Source organism: Astyanax mexicanus, chromosome 11 (assembly GCF_023375975.1).
Source record: "Astyanax mexicanus isolate ESR-SI-001 chromosome 11, AstMex3_surface, whole genome shotgun sequence".
Classification (NCBI taxonomy): domain Eukaryota; kingdom Metazoa; phylum Chordata; class Actinopteri; order Characiformes; family Acestrorhamphidae; genus Astyanax; species Astyanax mexicanus.
In genome coordinates, this window is record NC_064418.1 from 5,442,655 (window position 1) to 5,460,157 (window position 17,503).

General features: G+C 37.0%; 1 protein-coding gene across 3 annotated transcripts in view; it reads right to left on the bottom strand.

Annotated features, from left to right (window-relative positions):
• The window catches only part of kdm6a (lysine (K)-specific demethylase 6A), a 53,525-nt gene that overhangs the window by 28,876 nt on the left and 7,146 nt on the right, over positions 1–17,503 (bottom strand). For 2 of the 3 annotated variants that reach the window (XM_049484558.1, XM_022680593.2), the window contains exons 6-10: positions 15,550–15,594; positions 11,336–11,456; positions 2,662–2,716; positions 1,253–1,287; positions 65–158 (exon numbers count right to left, since the gene is read on the bottom strand). In XM_049484558.1, coding sequence (XP_049340515.1) covers positions 65–158; positions 1,253–1,287; positions 2,662–2,716; positions 11,336–11,456; positions 15,550–15,594 — 350 coding nt within the window. The remainder of the gene's footprint in view (positions 1–64; positions 159–1,252; positions 1,288–2,661; positions 2,717–11,335; positions 11,457–15,549; positions 15,595–17,503) is intronic. The other variant, XM_049484557.1, reaches the window with a different exon arrangement.

Sequence of the window (17,503 nt, forward strand, 5' to 3'; positions counted from 1 at the left end):
TACTTAGAACTTTCTCTATACACTGTGCAGCAAAAACACAGCAAACCAAAAGGTGATTTCTTACCCAGCTGTTGGAGGGTAGTTGCCTTCACCTGTGCTGGAAGATCCTCTGTTTGTAACAGACTTTCGTAGGCTTCCTTGGCTGCACGGTACTTCTTCTGCAGGGAGAGAGAAGGATAGAGAGAGGGAGGGGGGCGTCAGCAGACGGAAGGGCCAGCGCTTTTATGGCCCCTAAGGGTGAACACAAAAGAGCTGCTCAGACTGGCCACAATGACCAGCCTTTAAAAGTGCTGTCTAGGAGGAAAGGACTCAGCTAGTCAGTCCAGACAGACAGTGATAGCACAAACACAGACACTGGGGGAGGGTCACTCCAGGACAGGATGAGGCCAGACACACCAGACTCAACAAGTCACTAGGCTGAAAAGTGTGCAAGCGTGCAAACGCACACACCCATGAAACGTGAGAGGTGTTTGTTTTCTCTGATGACCTTGAGACTCAGACTGGGTCTGTGGAGTCTTTAGCTCAGGGCATACCAAGGCCTTGCTAATGTACAAACACACATACAAACACTGCAACACACTCCCTGTTTGGACCCAAATTGAACTTATTAGTTTTGGTTTTGGTTAAAGTGAAATAATACTATTATTACCAGAGTTATTCCATAATTTTAATTTGGTCTGAATGCGGCATTTTGATCATTATTTACAGGCTGTGTACTCCCATGTCATTAATGACTCTGGAGCCTTTTACCTTTTGTAAAATGAGCTGTAAAAGGTTATAATAATTCTGTATGAATCAGTATGTGGGTTTGTTTCTTTGTGTTTTATGTCATATCAGCAACATATTGGCTAATTTATGGCATCGACAATGTTTGTGACTTGAGCATCACAGACTTAAATCAGTGTCTGCATATGAAAGGCTTCCAGAAAATTAAGTATTTTAGCTGGTGGAATCTTTTCAAACAGTTCTTTCATATTTGTAACCCTATAAAAGTTCTGCTGGTTAAGAAGATAAGATGTGTTTAATAGTTTGAGGAGTATCACAGAATTGGCAGGCTGGAGCCTGTTCACCAATCAGGAGGTGGTGGTGGGTAAGAGCAGTATGTCCAATTTTCAACATTAATGATGGGGATATTTTTTTTTATTGCTGTTTTTTATTCTGTTATTTTACCCAAAACCCCAGACAACTACCTGTAAGTTATGTTCACTAAATTAAATAAATTAGTTCTTAAATGTACAAGAAAGGTACTCACCTGAATTTCATATAAATGAGCAATGTGGAACTGAACTGCATAACAGAAAAAGAGACAGAGGGTGAAAATAAAGAGTTAGTGAAGAAACATTCACTTCAATACACAGCAAAAAACAGAACAAAATACAGGTTACTATACAGAACTGTGGTTCTTCAGCAGTAGAGAATAAGAAGCATATGAAGAAAGGGAGAAGGTTAGTGTGCCCTCAGTGCACTTCCAGCCCAACATTAACGCCGGTGAGGAAGGCTGCACAAGGCAGAATCCAGCAATGCAGTTTCCTTGGCAACTGGAGTCTTGGAGAGTTTGGAAACGGCAGCAAGGAGAAAAATGGAATTACAAAAATATCCATTTAAAATCTGACTGGTTTCTTTTCAGCTCTGCCAAGAAAAAGCCTTAAAATAACATCTCCTATTCTGACCACAGATAAACCCCATCACTGAATAAAGCAGCGGTAAAGACGGAAATCAGAAACTAGGGCTGCAACGATTAATTGGCATAATCGATGATATCGATTTAAAAAAATTTAGGACTATAAAATTTAGTGTCGACCAAATATTAATTTGTAAAAGCTATGCATTACAGAAGATGCTGGGGACAGGAACACAAATATGGCAGGTTTAAGGGCTTCTCAATCACTCAGTTTACACTCAGCTAGGTCAAAAAAAGTGCCCAGACACAACAGATAACAACTAATTTTCGCACTTTAAAATATATAAATATTAAATTTTCTATTTTTAAGGGCATTTAAATCCCACAGTCTGCTGTTTCCACCATTTTCAAAATGATGATAAAGAAGCTAGAAACAAGAGCCATACCCAGAGCATGCAGAGATATGAATCAGAGGAATAATCAAATATATAAATAAAATAAACAAAATAATCATTCGTTACAACTAGGGGTGTCCCATATCGTATCATATGTATTGATATCACCAACATTTTGGAATATTGTGAATAATATTATAGCCTGAAATATTGTGTCATATCACCCACCCCTAATGATCACATCAGGCTACTACCTTTTTGCTGTTTTTAACTAAAAGAAAAGAAAAAAGAAAAGAAAAAAAAAATCACACTTCTCATTATATAACTACTAGAGACAGATTATATCTGTCCAGTATCATTATTTTACTTTAATCCTGCATATATGAAGATATCTAAAGTGTATTGTTAGTATGACATTGTGGATCATTGACTTCTGATATAAATCTGATAAAATCCTTGCATTTTGTATCGTATGCAATAATAAAATGTAATTTTAATTTTGTCACTGTAGTATATTCTAGAAATATATTTTTTATTTTCATAAAATATCATAATATTATTTTATGGCCATATCGCTCACCCCTATTTACAACCCTATTAGAAACATGACCGAGATCATGGTGAAGTTGGGCTTCTGGTACTTACTTTCAGCTTTGGACAAAGTGCAGGGTGTTGAGTCAATCAAAGCCAGCTGAAAATGCTGTGAAGAGAAAGAGCAGAGAGCAGATCTGAGCTAAGATACGGTTGGTTACTTCTCAGGACATCAGAGGATCGTTTTACACAGGAAGGATGAATGGAGCATTCACAGGGTATTAAAGCTTCTGCTTGTATGGGCTTTTCCATTTATTGACCAAAATCAAGAGTGCATTCAGAGATAGCCTGCAAGTATCAGATCAATATCAGCAGAAACCCAACAGCTGTATTAAAAACGAGAGATGCAAAAATAGAATCCACTCCAATCACAAATTGAGACACCGGACATGCTTTGGAAGTCAACTATTCCCAATCTATTTTGTGGATTTTGTATTATACAATATTTTCATGTGTACCACAGTGATTCATTGAGTTTCAGTACTCCTTCAATGAATTCCATAGCATTTCCAACAGATATGATCAAAAACACCTGAATAAAAGAACTGCATTAAAACAAACAAAAAATGTTGTCATGCAGCAACTCTCAAAGTGCAATAAGTTGCGCACAACTTGTTCACAGCTTGTTTAAATGATCTAGACATGTTTCTCCTTCAAATATACGTGTCATTGAGAACTGTGTTGAAGCTATAAAAGAACATTGTGGTAAAAATGACTATTTTAGTTCAAGCAATGTGTAAATCTGTAAAATGTGGATATCTGGTTAGTGGTGTCCAAACAGCGGAGCTAACAAACACCACTAACCACATAAACCAGCAAACCAGTCAGACAACATCTAAAACATTTAACCAAGTATAGCAGCAACAAAAAGGAATTGCATCCTGGTAACAGTGTTTTTAAGTGCTGAATAAGTAACCCTCTCTAGTGGTGTTTCCACTTTAAGATTTGAGTGAAGTTGTTACAAGGATCCAAGGACAAATCAAACTGCTGCTCAGAGTTTTACAAGAGATTGATTCCAAAAACCAAAGTACAAATCATCTTAAGAGACAATGAAGAATATTACAACATGCATGATGATACTGGAAAGGCTAATATAGCATCAATCCCTACCCTTGAATAGGGCTGAACGATTTTGGAAAATAATCTAATTGCAATTTTTTATCTATAAATTGCGATTGCGATTTAAAATGCGATTTTTTTAATGTCTTCTCAAGTATTTTTCAACAAACAGAAGCAATAAATCAATTTGTTTAATAATAAACAATGTCAGATTTATTTAAAGCACCGATAACAATAAAGCAAACAAATATATGCTTTTCCTTTTCACAATTTGTTTTTTTTTTTAATAGAAAAATAAATATATAAATAGCTTTTCCTTTTCACCATTTTTTTTTATAGAAAAAATAGATATAAAAAAAATTAAACTTACTGCTCTCCAGCTAGTAACATCATAAAAAAATAAAGTGCAAAAAACAAAGAGAATCTGCTTTAACCAACTCGTTATTTTCTGTATTTGAAGATGCAGCACTGGTCGTTGGCATTTTAGCCTTGCAAATACCATACGAGGCTTTGTGATGTTTTTTTTAGGGCGTTTTCACACCTGTAGTTCATTTCTCTGGTCTGAATCAGTTAATGAGTTTGTTTACTTGGAGCGCTTTCTCGCTCTGTTCGGTCTGGTTTCACATAGGCATAAATGTAAACGCACCAAAATGCGCATCAATAAACCATGCGAGCAGCCTGTGTCCTCTGATTGGTCAGAGCTGTCTGACACGGGAGTACGTTAAATATAAATATACAAAAAAAGTAAATACAGCGAGAAGATTTTGTGTTTCTACGTGCAGCGCAGATTTATACATAATAAAAGTCACGCGGCTGTGAGCGGTGAATACAGCGCAGACGGCGCGAGCATGGAGACAGTGTTTGTTCACAGCTGTGGTAATTAACGTTATCCACCTCCTCTAGCTGGTCTCGGTTCGGTTCTTTTGATCCGCACCCGAGTGCGATTACTGTTTTCACACCTGCTCAATCGAACCGCACTAAAGTTACAAACGGACCAGAGTTCGATTTAACCTGACCAAACAGTGCTGGTGTGAAAGTGCGCTGTGTTGACTTCACTTCTCCACCTCCCTGCCTCCTGCTCGGGTTTGCTCCGCTCGTCCTCGGCTCGGCTCGCTCCCAAGTCACGTGACCAGTCAAATCGCAGCCTGTGCGGTTAGAGAATCTCATTTTAAAATATCGCGAGATAATCGCAAATGCAATTAATCGTTCAGCCCTACCCTTGAACAATCTGCAAATAGACCAAAATAAATAAATAAATAAATGAAGGTCACGTACATCAATGTGCTGTACATCAACACCAAGAAATGTCCTCTTTATTCAGTTTTAAGCAACTACTTGTTTTTAAAATATTCTTGTTTGTTCTCATTGTACTGCAATTAGTTTTTTCACCACTTACAACACAAAAAAAGAAAAAAAAAGTACTAAAATACTTTCTTGATGGAGCCAGATCAATTCCACTTTAAGGCATAGGACCCAAAGGGGCCATAAGAGAGTCAATATACTGCAATCCAAGAAGAAACAGCAATGGAGAAGAACAAAAGACTACTTATATAGAGTATACCAATGGAAAGAAGGAGAAAACAAGTGAAGATAACAAGTAAAGAAGAAGATTCTACAAAGATACATTATACAAGGCCAGATTAAGGACAAGAAAAGATGCTTCAAGCAACAGTCAATTTGACCAATAGTTACCAAGGGCAACCCTATTTTTATCCAGTTGTTGAAGGAGAAAACTCAATTTACAATTTATCATCTGCTTCAAACTGGTTTCAGTAAGCAATTAAGCTCAATAGCAACAGGTTATTTTGTGGAGATGTGTGTGTGTGTGTGTGGGGGGGGGGGGGGTGGTGATAAGCTCACAGCTGCCTGTGAGCCTAGCAACAACCAAGCAGAGACATGGACACGAATTACAATATCCTACTGGACACAGAGATCATCCTGAGAACACACTGTCTAGCATTTTAAATCACCTGATAAAAAAAAAAAATATATATATATATATATATATATATATATATATATATATATATATATATATATATATATATATATATATATATATATATATATATATATATTTCGAAAACAAAAAAAGATTTTTTTTTAGATCCATGCTAAATAAATACATAATTAAGAAAGATAATAGAAAAAAACATATTAATTGTATTAACACATATAATAATGAAATTAAATATCTTTCAGGTCTAAAACACTGAAAGCAAGAGAAACTCTCCTTCAAATTTGCATCACTGACATTAGAACCTCTTATCTCCAAGCTGAACCGCATCTAATCAGTCCTACCTTATCTCAGAGTACAGCCATTAAATCCAACACAATGCAGCACACTAGACAAACCATATGCCATAAAGAAACACAGTAACATACCACAGAAACCACCTACCTACACAAAACACACCTTAGCAACCCTCTGCCTCGCAGGCCGTCGCTCCACCAGTTGTGCATCCTGTATGAGATCTATGGCACTCAGCTGGCTGGAAGATAATGCAGCAGGATTGCCAGCTTCTCTCTCTCTCTCTCTCTCTCCCTCCAACACTGATTACTATTCGAGAGCGCAGCAGCTGAGAGATGACACGCTGCTCTCTCTCCCTCTCTCACCCTCACTCCCAGACTCTCCCTCTCTCGCACACATCCACACTCACACACTTAAACATGAGCACACACTTACTCACACTCACAATATACCTCCAGGCCCCTAGAAATCACACAACCCACAGACTGCTCACCAAGCACTGTCTGCTGCTGCACAAAGAGCCAGAAAAGAGAGAGACTGAAAGGTAGAAAGGAAGAAGTGAAGTGGTGTAAGCCAATTAGTGTAAAAAATACATAATAATTAATTATTCTAATTATAGAAATAGCATATATTTAGGGGTAAGGGTGTGTCATATCACCTTGTACAAAATAATAGATTGGATTTTTTTCACTCATATCGTAATCACAAAAATACCCTGAAATATCGGGATATTAATTTAGGACCGTATGGGCCACCAGGGTTCCAGCGTTTTGAGCCATTGAGGCAAAAGAGAAATTAACACTGTTCTCATTTCATATTAAACATCTACTTAAAAAACAGATCATACCTGTCCAGTATATATTTATTTTTTATTTCAACCCTGGATATACAGTATAAAGTGCATTATTATTATTATTCTCATGATTTGTTGAGTCATTGACTTCTGTTACAATCTGGTGAAAACCTCAATTAGGGGTGTGGATTCATAAATATTAACTTTTTTTTTTTTGTTGCAGTAGCATATTCATAAGTTTATATATTTTTTAATTCAATAATTAGACATATTCAGTTAGTTAATTAGTCATATTGCCAAGGATATAGTAAACACAAAATATCCTAAAATATCATATAATTATATATAACATAATTTTAGAGCCCTATCGACCATCCCTATGTAGGGATGCAACATATCATATTGTATGCAAAAACATTGCTTCTATCAGATTATTAAGATTTTGTCATTTTTGTTTTTTTTGCAATATTTTTGAAAGCAATCTAGTTTGTATTTGTTTTGCTATTTACTGTATTTATAGTATGCATGCAAGCACTAAATATGGTGCACCTTACTTTTGAGGTAGTTTGAGGTCATTTCTGTTATTGATTTATTTTTGTTTCACTATTATTATATTAAAATCAAGGTCTTGGAAAGTTAAAAAGTATATTAAAAAATGTTTTTTTTGTTTTTATTAATTTCAAGAAGATACTACTGGAAAGTTTTTTTCATACTGCCAAGAATCTCATCATCACCAAACTATCATGGAATATTGTAGTATTATTTTAGAGTAGTAAAATTTTCTTGATATTATTCAAATATATTTCAGTGTTTCATCATATCATTATGAATACTGTTATTGCAACAATACATATATTTTTTTTAAATATTGTGGTATTATTTTTGGGTCATATCAACCACCCCTGATCTCCCTCTCTCAGCTTGTGTTGGGCAAGGAATAGATATGATATGATCAAAGTTTTATCTCACAATACATTTCTTATTTTTTATTCCAACATTGATACGAACAATATAAAAGCCACAGCCGCACAAACCATGGATCTCTGTAGCTATAAACTTCTGGAAACATAATTTGTCAGTTCATGCACCTGTAATGACCATGTGTCAGTGACAGATGCTGTGAAACGCACTAAATATTTTGCATATATATATATATATATATATATATATATATATATATATATATATATATATATATATATATATATATATATATATATATATATATATATATATATATATATATATAGAGAGAGAGAGAATTTTTGCCCAGCTCTATGTTGGGCACTACCAAATCCTTGTCCTCCAGCTACTAAACTAAACTAAAGTATCTCTGTCAAGATGATAGAACACAAGAATACAATCAATTCAGGTCCAGTAGCATCTCAAAGGGCATTCCCACACAACAATGACTACAAACAATCCATCCACTTAATAACCTAATAACCAAAACTGTGCACATGCTCTGAAAGCTCATCATGAAAACGCAACCCTTCAGCTTCATTCACCGCATATGAAACGTATCAGATAAAAGCCCCGTCATTTCCTATCACGAGCACTTACCCCTGAGTACAAGAGGTGGGGCCCACAAGCAGCGTTCTGTGCAGAGCGGCGAGGGCCGGTAGTGCCGGACAGAACAGAGCGCACTGGCTACAGCGTGCACTGATGCGTCCTCTCAGAGCTGTGCCTTTGTTCCCCATAAGTGGGACACACACAGAGTCAGTGTGTAATCGCAGAGCTGGCAGCCAACCAACAATGCCTTCAGCAGCCTCAGAAACAGAGAGAGAGAGAGAGAGAGAGGCAGAACACAAGCAAGAGAGAGAGAAAGATAGAGCGCAAGAGCGAGACAGCCGAGGACGTGCTGCACGTGCAGCTCCAGCATCTTACAGAGAATAAGAAACTAAGATGCTGCTGACAGACCCTCATTCTCACACACACACACACACTCACTGCAACTAACGATTATTTTGAAAATCGATTAATTTGTTGTAATTATTTTCCTGATTATTCTATCTAATTGGATAATAATAAAATATATTTATTCATATCATTTTAGTACATTTGACCAGCCTTGAGAGAACCAACGTTGTAATTGTATAAGTAACACATAACCTACCATTATTATATTGCAAATATTAGTGTTCACACAATGAACTATCCCATTATTAACACATTTTATCATCATTATTTAACACAACAACAGAGTATTTTTCGCATAAAAAAAAAATAATAATTATATGCTTAAATTGATATTATTTTACTCTGAATGTAACTGCCACTGAAAAACTTCCTTAAAGTGAGCAAGATATAAATTTGCTAAAGTTCGTTTAAAGCTTTACTTAATCAGTTTCGGAACTGCTGGTGGAGCAGCCACATTTAAGGTGGAAGAGAAAACGCTGTTTGCTAAATGTGAGTGAGATATAAATTTACTAAGAATGCGATATATGTTTTGTTCCAACAAGCTTCCTCTTCGGGTGCTTTAGATTCATCGTAGACCCAACCCATTGATTTTTAAATTAGTTGCCAAGTATTTTAATAATCGATTTTAATCAATTTAATTGATTAGTTGTTGCAGCCTGTGATAAAGCGCATTCACATCCAGCAAGGACAGAACGAAACTTTATGGGTAGTGTAGGGCGAGCGCTCAGAAGCAGGGCCAGTAACCATGGCAACAAGGAGGTACAGTTTATCCGACACCGTTTATTTACACACCAACACTAATATTTACAAATTTACAGGCGTACGTACTTGACGAGAAAAGAAAACGAAAAGTAAACAAACACAAAATAATCTCTTCACGCAGAGAATAGTAGCAAACTCTAATCAGTTTGTAAGTGCTGAAATCTGTACGAGTTTCAATGTACATATAAAATACACATTCACATTTCTTCCCTTTCTTTTACAGGTACACACTCCCCCTCTCTTCTGCAAGGATGGACTCACCCAGGTAAGTAAAAGGTTTTGAGTTACGTGTAGTACCCTTTTGTCTCAACAGGCTGAGCATGAGTGTACACAGGTAAGTAATATAGTCTTTATGGTGATGAAGAGGGGTATAGCCTACTTCATCACACAGCCCTACACACACACTGAGGTGATGACTTGTGCGATTTCGTAACTGCAATTTCAGGACATTTAAAAAAAATTCTTAAGTAGCAGTGGCAAGAAGCCCACTATTACAAAATGTGTAGTAGAAATACTGCACTGTGCTTTGTTTGGATGTCTGCTGAGAAGTTAAAAAAAGGTAAGACAAAAAAAAAAACATATTTAGCCTATTTAATTTACGCAATGGTGAAAAAAGTTGGCACTGCTGAGGTAAATTTATAACTGGAAGAGCACTGCTAAAATAACTACTTAAAATGGTAAATGTACCATGTTCTGTTGGTGCATCTCTTTTAATAAGAAGAATAAACTACATATAACGTCCACAAAAAAAAAAAACACAATAATGAACTGTCTAAAAGGCACTCGTCTATCTGCGCTGCTCTGTAACTAAACATGCCAGCTTTGAGAACACATTTATAACTCCATTGTTCAGGAGTCTGCTAAGAAGTATGAGGAGCAGATAAGCAGAGAAAGACAAAATGAGATGAGAAGGTCTATACAGTCTCCCTGCTTCCCATTTTAGGCAACATAACCCAGATGGCGATTCAGCAAACACTGCACTACTGTACTAAGACGGATGCTGGGATGTTAAAGCACTTAATATCTGTTCCTTAGCGATCCTACGCAGCAAACAGAACACTTTAGGAGATATTTAAGCAGGGGAGTGTCAATTATACATCCAGCAAGTACATAAACAAAAAAAGTAGCCAACATTTCAATAGCCAATCCATTGTCCAACCATGCAAATTCTGCTTTTGACGTAAGCATCAGAGTCATACTGCAGTGAATCGGATATGCATCTGATTTCAACACCACATATTGAAGTGGCCCAAAATGTCAAATTCAAAGTTTTTCACTGTTTATACAGCCACACAAACCAAAAACCTGTGTCACATATGACTTAAAAGTTTGGATTTGGTTCGAACCCCAGCTCATGCAGCTTTGCCATCAAGCTGCCGGCGTCAGAGGGAGCAAAATTGGCCCTGCTCCCTCTGGGTGGGTAGATGGCGCTCTCTCCCCACATCACTCCTACGGGGATGTCTGCAGCACAGGGCGTCTGTGAGCTGATGTACTGGAGCCGAGCCGCTGCGCTTTCCTCCAAGCGCGCTGGCTGCTCGGTAATGCTGCATCAGCAGCAGCTCGAAAAGAAGCGGTGGCTGACTTCACATGTATCGGAGGAAGCATGTGCTAGTCTTCACCCTCCTGGTGTGTTGAGGTATCACTAGTGATAGGGGGAGTCCTAATGAATGGGTTGGGTAATTGGCCGTGTAAATTGGGGAGAAAATGGGAAAAAATTAGAAATAAAATTATAAAAAAAAAAAAAAAAAAGTTTGGATTTGGGCCACATTTACCTGCTGGGATCACACAGCCTTAGTGACTTATACACATATATACATTTGTCTTTCATATGGTCTGAACTATAACACAAACCTGAAGCAGTACAGTAACAATGGACAAATGAACAACTTCACATTTTATTTCAGCGTTCCGCTCAAAGACAAACGACCTAATAGCAGACATACCTTCAGGCTCGACTCGAAGTCTGTGTTAACTTTGAACATCAGCCCCAGCCGCAGATGGATCTCCTTGGCTCTTGAGAAGCTGGGATCAATGTAAAGCACCTCCTGAAAAGCCTTTATCGCCCTGTGGAAGATGAAAAAGCATGTGTGTAAGGAACCTGCTCCTCTATTTTAATACATTCACATTACTTATGATGCATTATGAAGGACATGTTTGACATCATACATTCATCTTGCAGCCTGAAGGAACCAATTGACAGGAATGAGACTTGGTGGGCAGCCATGCCAGACTGCCATGGAATGTGCGCTTTAGTGAGTAGTCCTGATTTTGCCTAGGTGTAGACGACTAATTAATTAGTTTGACCAATTAAAAACAGTTTGTTGTCTTGCAGTGTGCGGCGCAACTTTGTAAGCTGTCAGATTTTTGCTCTTAAATTACAGGCACTTTGACAACCCAAATGTTACTATAACCTGCAACCAAGGTTATGGTTCTGCACACACTGGTGAGCTATTCCAACAAGTATATGCTCGTGCATATACTGCTGTCTTCTAAAGAGATTACCTTAAAGACACAGCCAACCATGGCCAACTGAATCACCAGATCTATCCCTAAAATTTGCAGTAATAGGAATTATCAAAGCACACCATTAGGAACCTCTCTACAAAAAATAAAAATAAAAAAACGTTGCGTTACACATACATTACATCCTGCTTATGTATGTGTATCTCAATAAATACAAGCAGTTTCCATATCAGTCTAAATTTATAGTTTTTTAATGTCCCCTGGTAACCACTACTTTCTTCCAAAAAGCAATTACATTGCAATTCAATACTTTCTAAAAGGTTGCAACATTTTATTTTATTTTTTTAGAAAAACTCTGGTGTGAAATGTACTTTGGGTGTATTAAAAAGTACATACCTTTTTTGAAGAGCCCACCTCTACTTTCCTGCAGCTTTCTGAGATCTAATATTTTGTGCACTTTGCCCAAATAGGCTTTACAATAAGTAAGACGGGGCATGGCTTGCGTCTGCAGATAAATCACTTTTTCCACCATTATTCAGGGTCCAAGGAATTAATTTTGCAATCGGCTCAACTATCCTACCCATTTGTTCATGCTCAACGGCTGACTTATTGTAATTTAAATTTGAGATGGCGTCGCCCGGAGATTTATCTATACTACGGGATGTAAACAGTGGCGATTAATAAACTTTTGGTGCAGGTTTCAAGTTCAAAATGCCTCGTTTTTTTTTCGGTCAGGGCTCTCTTCGAGCCTGAACAACGGTGGAAAACGTGATTTATCTGCAGGGGCAAACTATGCCCCATCTCACTCTTTCTAAAAGCTTGTTCGGGCAAAGTGCACAAAATACTGGATCTAAGAAAGCTGCGGGAGAGCGGAGGTGGGCAATTCAACAAATGTTAGTACTTTTTATCATGTTTTAATAAATACACCAAAAGTGCATTACACACACAGTTCTCCTTTAAGGATGTGTGTATGGAAATGAAGAAAGGTTCAAGCTCTTATTTATGCAAACCAATGCAAACCCCTAAATAAATAATAGTAGCAGTAGTAGCAGTATCACCATGGCAACACCACCATATCTTTTCTAAAATCTTTTTATTTTTGTTTAAATGTGCAATTGATAGCTGTAGAAATATGACCATAAATCAGACTCCAAATACAAGTTTCTACAACAATAACTATTATGAATTTATGTCAAAGCAATAGCAATGTATGGTGAACACAGCAGTGTGTTCTGCTTGCTGCTTATGCTTCCTCAGCCAAGGCAAAAACACTGACAGTTTCTGTGAGACGCGGCTCACTGAACTCGCTGAACTCAAGTCCTCATTTCCCCTCCCTGCTCTCTCTACTGCATTCACTGCAGCGCGCTGTGGGACTGAAGCCAGATTGCGTAACACCTTGCACACTGCGATGTGAGAGGCATGAACTACAGGACAAAGGAAGAAATGTGGCACAGTGGCACAAAAGACGTCTGTGTGCCGGGGGTCAACAGTGCAATAACAACACAAAAACTCTTCATTAACCTACTGAAATACATTCCAATCCACACAGCCGGGACAACTCATTCAGCTGCTTGGAATGTAATGGAATGTAACATTAATTAATTAATCCTTATGGACTGTTATTTGCATAGCAGGAGCTTTCCTGTCTAGATTTAATAACTGAACTAATATCCTCCTCTATGCTATGTACAAGAATCGTGTATTGGCAGAACTTGGCAATACGATACGCATCACAACATAGCAGTGATGAACTAATACGGAAGGAAGGAGTCATAATATAAAACAAACAATAATTTATTCATTGAAACTTTAACAGTGTGATCAAATGACAGAGTACCACACTGATAGAGATTGGAGTTTAAACAACACTAAATTAACCACTGTTTGCCACCAATCTACATGTAAAATAATAAATAAAAAAACGCTGCCACTATGAGCAGGAGATTGCAGGTTCGAACCCCCCGCTCATGCAGCTTTGCCATCAAGCTGCCGGCACTCAGAGGGAGCAAAATTGGCCCTGCTCCCTCCGAGTGGGTAGATGGCGCTCTTTCCCCACATCACTTTTAGGGTGATGTCCACAACACAGGGCGTCTGTGAGCTGATGTACCGGAGCCGAGGCGCTGGCTGCTCGGCTATGCTGCATCAGCAGCAGCTTGAAAAGAAGCGGTGGTTGACTTCACATGTATCAGAGGAAGCATGTGTTAGTCTTCGCCCTCCTGGTGTGTTGGGGCATTAATAGTGATAGGGGGAGTCCTAATGAGTGGGTTGGATAATTGGCTGTGCTAAATTGGGGAGGAAATTGGAAAAATTTGAAATAAAATTATTACAAAAAATAAATAAATAAAAATAGGGCTGAGCAGTAAAACAGTAATACTACATATTGCTGTATAAAATATTCATTGTGTGCATGTGTGTGCACTCAGAGCATGGAAAAAGTTCAGTGCAAATCATTCTCTTTGCAGCCAGTAATCCAGAGCTTTTATTTATGATTTGCTGATATTTATCACCAAAAATCTGCATTTGTTTTTGCTGTGCTTGCCAGTTTTAATTCAAAACACAAACATACCAATCTGACACTCCAGTGACAAACAAAACGTGTCCCAAATAGTAGTTTAATAAAGTGCAAGCAGAACTTGCAGATGTTACACAAATAAAAGTGAAAGAAATGGTTTTGGTTTATATGGCATTATAACAAAATTAAACTTCTCATTTTGTTAGTAAGGAAAATGGGAAAAAACACTGCTCCAGCCTGATCACTCTAGGTGATGCTAGATTCTAGCCTCATATCTTGCAACAAGTGATGTTTTCCAAGTTGCATTATACATTAGCAGCATTTCAAAACATTGCAGTGGCTCACTTCATTTCACTTAGAGGAAGCACACGATAGCCTTCAAACTCCCACCACTGACGACACTGTGTGACGAGGCTGGCTACTGGGTGGTAGTTAGGTGGTGAACTGGCTAAAATCCATACCCCTGCATCTTAACCAACAAATGATTTAATTAGTAATGAACTTGCAAAACGTTCATTGAAGAAAAAAAAAAAAAAAGATAAATTGCTAATATTTATATTGTGCATATAAATAATATTACTACCAAACATCCAGTGTTTCTATAGACCACCACACATTATACACTGTCTAAGCCTGCCTCCCCTTAAGAACTTGACTGCTGTTGTCCAGCTGCCAGGTTTTCTCAGCAGCCTCTCACAGAAGGTACAATCCCACTGCTGGGGAATGTGAGCGAGAAAGTGAAAGAGCGAGAGAGCGAGAGAGAGAAACAGAGAATTCACAGAAGCAGGGCACACAGCGGCAGTGGGGGAAGGTTACCTCATCAGTTAGTGGAATGAGAAGGCAGGAATGCAGTGCTAAGTCATGAACTCAAAAGCCTCAAGTGGAAAACAAACACTAGGATAATATGGTTTGAACTTTTAATACATACGCAATTCATTAACTAAAATTTGACATCAGCAGGATGTGAATCATTAGTAACTTATTTTTCCAAAAAAAAAAAAAATAATAATAATAATAATAATAAAAATAAAAAATAGTTGGGCTACCCACTTTACTACAAAATGTTTAGTAGTATAGTAATGCATAGTATAGTATACTATAGTATAATATTTGTAATTATTCAGAATAAAAGGGTATTAATACGTAAGGCATACCCTTACAAAGTCAACAAGGCATGCCTACCTTCTCTGTCCAGGATAGGCATCTGAAGAGGTGGGCTGCACTGGCCTAAACAGAGAAAGAGGCACCTCCAGTAGTAAATATCAAATATCTACAACTTTATAACATTTCTCTAAATATGTATTCCTTGTAATGCAAACGTCAATTAACAATAAAGGTCTTCAGGAAAAATTACAATTTATTTACTGCACAGCGCAAAAAAAAAAAATTATATTTCCACATACAGTACCATTCTAAAGATTGTACACACCTTAAGTTAAAGTAGATTAATACTAAAGTCATTTAAACTATGACGAAAATAAAACATACAGAATTAATAAAAAAACTTAATTTTAACAAGACAAAATGTTGAACAAATCACAATATGTTTTATATTTTAGATTCTTTAAAATTGGCACCTCTTGCTCAGATGACAGCTTTGCGCTTCTTGGCTGGATTTTCTCAGTCAGCTTAATGAGGTAGTCTCCTGGAATGGCTTTTAGTTAACAGCTGCGCCTCATCAAGAGTTAATTGCTTGAATTTCTTGCCCTCTTAATTTGTTTAAGAGCATCACTTGTGGACCAGTGAAAAGCCTTATTTGAGTAATGTTCCAATCAATATTATGGCAAGCACTACTCAACTAAGTAAATATTTTTAAGTCTTTAAATCTTAAAATTTTCAAGTAATTTGAAAGTATCCTTAACTGTACCAGCCTTGGGTTTGTTTTTTTGGATTGTTTATTTTAAGTAACTACATGATTCATTATGTTTTCCTTTATAGTCTGGATCACTTCAGTGTTTATTTACAACAGTTAAAATGTTAAATAAGAAGGTGTGCCCAACCTTTTGATTGGCACTGTATATAGTGTAACTTTAAATGACTGAGTAAATAAAACTAAGCTAATTAAGTAAAAACACTAAAATATACCAAAAGCGTCAATCAGTCAAGGTGGCCCTGAAGTCGAATTTACCACAGCAGTGCTATTCTAGTCAAGAGTTATTATATTTAGAGTTATTAAATTTACCTCAGCACTGCTATTTCAAACCACACATTTACTTCAGCAGTGTTATTCCAGCTACTGCTACTAAAACAAAAAACTACAATAGGACAAATTAAAAGCAATACTGCTATTTCCTGACAAATCATTTTGGTTGCCAAATATTTAGTGCATCTCAAGAATAGTTTACTTTTCCCACATTCCTGGTCACTTCATGTGATTGATATTGTAAAAATAGCATTTGTTCTAGACAACAGCAAACTGCACAAAATTTCCCCATATAATTTACAAATTTTGTGGAAACAGAAAATCTAGAACAATATCTACAAAAGTTGCGTTCCACTTGTAGCAGGAACTTTAGTCATTTATAAGCTTACATTATAACAGTACAGCAACATTCAACACCAGTGTCCAAACAGGTATAGAGCCAACAAAAATGTATTTTAAGGTTTGATTAAATACCTTTGTTCAATCACTTAAATCACTGAATACTGAACAATTATTTCACATTTCTCTATTCTTTATTAAATTAGGAACATCATATTTCATAATGTTTAATAAATGTGTACAAATGTTTTGATGTGTTTGTTATTATAAAACCAAAACAATATATCTATGTTAATACAAATCATGCAATAAGCAACTGATAATAAAAAGAAAGTGTAAAAAGATTAGGCTTTCCAATTCTCCTCCACAAACTACAACCCCACCCTACCAGGACACCATGCCATCAGCAATGGAAGAGTAAAAGTGAGCATAGGAAGTCAGCCACTGCATCTTTTCAGACTTGCTGCTAATGTAATGTCATTGTATCGTCACAGCTGAACACATTTGAATGGGTGTGCTAACTGCACCAGCTAATGGACGCATGTAACGGCTAGCAACATAATTAACATAATTTAGCGTGAGAGTGCAAGAAACAATAACACAACTGGTAATAAACAGTTTCATCATATAAGGAGACAGTATGCATGTCAGGAA